The sequence below is a fragment of the Rhea americana genome, unplaced genomic scaffold (genome assembly GCF_003343005.1).
Source record: "Rhea americana isolate MKP2758 unplaced genomic scaffold, rheAme1 scaffold_291, whole genome shotgun sequence".
Taxonomy (NCBI): domain Eukaryota; kingdom Metazoa; phylum Chordata; class Aves; order Rheiformes; family Rheidae; genus Rhea; species Rhea americana.
The window spans coordinates 12,338-17,205 of NW_028186414.1; the positions used below are offsets into that span (position 1 = coordinate 12,338).

The 4,868-nt window shown below is 41.3% G+C and overlaps 1 protein-coding gene across 1 annotated transcript in view; it reads left to right on the forward strand.

The window, feature by feature from the left end:
* The first annotated feature begins 1,885 nt into the window (after window positions 1-1,885).
* Window positions 1,886-4,868, forward strand: part of NPSR1 (neuropeptide S receptor 1) — a 61,792-nt gene continuing 58,809 nt past the window's right edge. The window contains exon 1 of the mRNA XM_085309130.1: window positions 1,886-2,047. Within this exon, the coding sequence (XP_085165256.1) occupies window positions 1,901-2,047 (147 nt within the window). The 5' untranslated portion in view covers window positions 1,886-1,900. The remainder of the gene's footprint in view (window positions 2,048-4,868) is intronic.

Consider the following 4,868-nt stretch of genomic DNA (forward strand, 5'->3'; position numbering starts at 1 on the left):
ATTAGCTCTGTGTAGACTGATAATTGCTGGAGCAGGGCATGATACAGGCTTTTTAATGCTGTAAGTACTTTTTAGAGTAACTGGCTGGCAAACTCATGAGAGAAGTGACTCTTGGTTTAGCTGCGAGAGCTGTGCAGGATCTGGCTTACCATGTAACTACTGAAAAGCCTCTTAGTGCCCATAATGTGTTCAAGCATAACATCTCTGTAGGAGTGAGAGTGCCAAAAACATTCACTGCAATAACATTTAACTCTTAGAAAGGGAGTTCTGTAAACATAAGAAAGCAAGAAAAGAAGAAGAAAAAGGAGCAGATAAAAAGTAAGGTGCTTTCGGGAAGTTTGGCTGCTACCTAAATACTCCTTATCAGGGACTCAGAGTCAACCTGTACCATCAATTGGAAAAGACTCCAAAASGCTTTCCTTCTCTCTTTCATCTAACATATTAAGGAGTGTTTTCCCTGTTATTTTCAGCTAAATATGGTGGTTCTAGGACATTTCTATTTATCCCATCATAACCTGCGCATCAGTCACTACTGTTTAAATATTGATCACTGGAACAAATAAATCAGTGTTGATCMTTTCTCATCATGAATTGTACTAATTATCTATAGATGAACTTGAACCAAAACACTCCTTGGGATCCCTCTGGCATCACTTGGAGAGATCTGCATACTGCTCAGAAATCTAGAGTTTTCCCCAAAGCTCAAAACAGCCTGCTCCAAAGCTCTAGATCCAGACATGTCCCAACCTGGTGGATTAAGAATCAAAATCTTMTGTTACTACTGGCTATGAAAGCCAGAAGGCCTTGATGCCACTGCTTTCTCTTTCACTGTTCATACTCCTCCTTAGCTCTCACACCCCTGGTACTGCCCGTGCACACATACACACAAGAGTAAGTTATGTGGTCGGCAAGTAATGAAATATAGTTGAGGGGGGCATGGGTGTGAAAATACATCCAATTCTGCTAACAGTTGCACCGATATCATCACAGAGTAACTCCATCAAGCCAAACAAGTCTGGATTTACATGTGATTTTGCCCTCCACTCCAGGAAGATTTGCAGAACCTAATCTATCATGTAAACTTGGAGTAGCACAACCTAAATAAATCAAAACAAAAAAAGCATAGAGTAAGAGCGGTCAATGCCCAGACACTTGATAGTTGATTACCTTGTTGTGAAAAGCTCTTGAKCCCACCTCTTTGTGCATTTCCCGAAAGGCTCCCCTAACCAAAAAGAAARCCCTGCTTATAGCAGGCATGCAGCATCTTTGGTATCTTTGCAAAGGGAGGGGCCTAGGCCTATTCATAATTTTTCTTAGTAAAGAAAACATCAAAAGTCAGACAGTTACTGACAAGCAAATGATGACAGCTTAAACCTAAAAGCTTCATAGGGCTTGCTAACAAGGGAGAGGATGTTGCTGCTTGTATGTGGGTATACTGTAATTCTGCAGGTAATTGAAATCAAAGTGGGCTGTGCTAGGGTAAGAAAGCAAAGCTGCTGAGTGGAATAACCAGACTTCTGAGCTATAATGTAGGAAGGATGCCAATGTTTTCACAGGTACGCCTGACTCCAGACTTGCCAACTTTGGGTGCAAAATCTTGAGTCTGCAAAGCGTATGGATGAGTCCACAGTTGCTCAGTCTCTTACTGGAGCTGGTTCTGCTGCTAGAAAGAGCAAGTGGACAGTTGTCGTCAGAGTTGTAGCAGAGGAGAGCTCAAAGGAATGACTCCAGCTTGCCTTTTTTTTTTCTTATCACTCAGCTGCACTAAAGCCTTATGCCTCTGGTAGCCAGTGCTGGAGCAGTGAGAAGCTGTTTTTGCTGCTGTACTCTTACAGGAGAAGCTTGGCTGCATTAACTCTTACAAAAACAAGCACCTAGACAACTAGAACAAAATCCAGTGATGGATGTTGCCTTCACAGAAGCCAGCAGCAACTCCCATGGAGGCACTGACTGGCTGGATTTTACCCTTGTCACCTGCACAGAAACTATGACCTTTACTGAAGTGGTGGAAGAACAGGAGTGGGGATCCTTTTACTATTCTTTTAAGGTATGGACAGCATGCATTATGTTTCTCGTGTGCCCGCAACTCTGGTGCATTTTCACCACCTTTGCAAGGAGGCAGCTAGGATTATAGAACTTTTTGCCTGAATATTGCTTTTTCTCTGTAAAGACAGTTGATAGCATGGGTATCATGGCATGTGGGAATCATCTGCTGAAAAAACAAAATCATTGTGGGATTTGGACTTTAGAATTACAGATCTTGGCCAATTGTATCCTCTTCCAATAGGGGATGGTACTGTTTTTCTAAAGAGGTATTGTAGTTATATATTCACCTTTCTTTAATCAAAGGCTTTTATTAGTTTAATACATCATTTCTGTAATTTGTAACAGCCATCATCTTGACATAAGGGATTTCTTTTTCAATTTTTCAGCTACACCGTACATTGTACACAAGTGAGAGTTATTTTTGTTTCTTTTATTCAAGAAGGACAGGTTTTAATTAGTTGATTTATTTGTTTTTAACTTCAGAGGGGGATGCAGTGTCTCTTGAAGGCTGATTTTAAGAATGTATCAGATGCATCATTCAGTAGTGAATGCTATTGAATGACATGAGAAGTGTATTCATTCTTCTCCTAAAATGAACTTCCTACTGACAGCATAYGGATGTAGGGAAAAGATGAAAGGGACACTGAATTACCTCTTTGCACAGATTTCTGTGCCCATTGTCGTTGTTTCATTTCGTGTTGTTTGCCACATATCACTTTGCTGTAGTGGCACATTATGTAAGTTAAGTTCGAGTTATTAGAAGGTCTATCAAGAAGTACCCTGCTGTTCCTTCTGGAGTTCAGGGCTGAATAGATCTGTTTCAGATGGAAAGATGTAGGCATTCAGATCATTTGATGATATGTTGAAGATCAAGGAATATGTTCCAGGGGCAAGTTTTGATTTCTGTGAGATTTTTTTTACTATTCTAATACAATGCCAGTGAAATCAATGGAATTACAACAGGTTTCCACCAATAAAAAAAGTTGATCTACAATTAATTAATAAGGATCTCTTAACGTGTTGCTGATTTTTTCTTGACAAGACAGCACTTTCTTATCTGKGATTTCAAGAATCAAGACTGTGTGTGTCTGCATGTGTCTCTGTGAAACTCCTAAAATGGTCCTGAAAAAAAAATAGAAGTGGGCAAAACATTTTTAACAACTTTTCTTTATTTCCTTTCTTCTCACCACCACTTCAAGCTATAAATCTGAACAACGTCATGGGAGCAGTATTTCATAATGGTAAAAGTGACAATTACTTCCATAATTAGAAAGACCGCAGGCAGAAAAATGCTCCTTAATAGAGGAGATAGTGTAAATTACACTAATTAGAATACCATGAATAGTCACGCATGCTTGTCCATTGCTAAAGGAAACTTGATTCTGTTAGCTGAGAACTTCTCATTAGACTTGCTCTCTGCTGCCTCGTGTCTCGCTCTGACAAATATAGTATGAACTTTGCAAAGAGGCCTACTGATGCCACAGCAATTACTAGCTATTAATAGGCATGGAAGTATTTTGACTTTGGAGACAAATGGCAGCTGGTGCTGTTACTACAGGAAAGCAGGAATAAAGTACCTGCTACGACAACTACTGTGCAAGGAAGACAGGGCTCCCCACCAGCAGTTTCAGCTATCTGTAAAACTCGGCCCTAAGCCTCACAAGTGGAAGGTGCTGTCAATACCTGCTGAATCAGTGGTGCTGCTGGCTGTCCTCCACCAGGACTGCCTAGGCTGTGGGTTGTGTCAGTGTCCTGATCCCCTCCAGCAATACAAACCTTCCTCTTTATGGCACCAAGGCTGTGAAGTTCTGGGTAAGAAGCTAGAGCACTAAAAGGTCAGCGAGGCATGGATTAAATGGATTCAAAACCAGACAGAGGTCAGAACTCAAAATATAGCTGTAAATGGGGCTTTGGCCATTTACCATGGTTTTCAGTGCAACAGGTCCCAACACGTCAGACAGGCAGGCACTTCCAGTACAGAGCACAGGCACCCATGTATTCMTGTTTGGGAAATGCAGAGGTGCACGCTCCCTTATCAAACGGCGCAGTGGAGAAAGGCTGGTGCTGTTCCCCTTGTTTTAACTTCATTCTTTTTCTTTCCTGCACTAGTTGGGAAGGAAAAAAAAAAAGAAAAAAAAGGCCTGAGCTTGGTGGGCTTCATGGCTCTCGGGGATTCAAGACACCCTCGGCTTCCGGGAAAGCTTCACGGCTTTTGGCTGTTCTGAGGCTTCGCCTCTGATCTGATAAAGCTGTTCTGCTTTGACTAGAATAATTTAAGACACTCTGGGCCAGAGAAAGAAAGTAGACAAAATCTACTGATTTTTAATCCCTGCACTTCAGGGATGAGTGTTGGAATGAGCCTCACACTCAYAAAACCCCTGTGGAGGGAAGTACTAAGCCAAGAGCCAAGAATAAGGTGCTAACTCCAGCACATGGGTGGGTTTTCAGTCCTATCCCRTCATGGATTTTCCTGCTGATTACATGTCATGGATGCTTACTCAGAGCAAGGGGTTGGTAACTTCTTTGACCACAAGATCTTCCCAGAAGCTGATCAARGGGGACAAAGTACCCACCTCCAGGTGGTGTCTGGATCATACTGTGGTGATACATGACCAAAAAAAAAAGGTGACTCAAAAAAAAAAAGTCCTGTTCTGGGGTTCTGGGTTGAGGTCTGAATACCTCCTCACTCTGCCTTTCAGAAGTCCATTACTCTTCAGAGCTTAACAACTAAATTCTACTCCACTTGAAATTACAAAGCTTTTTGCCATTTCTGTTACACTTCTTATTTTGGTTTTTCCTTTTTTTTTTTTTTTTTTTTTTTT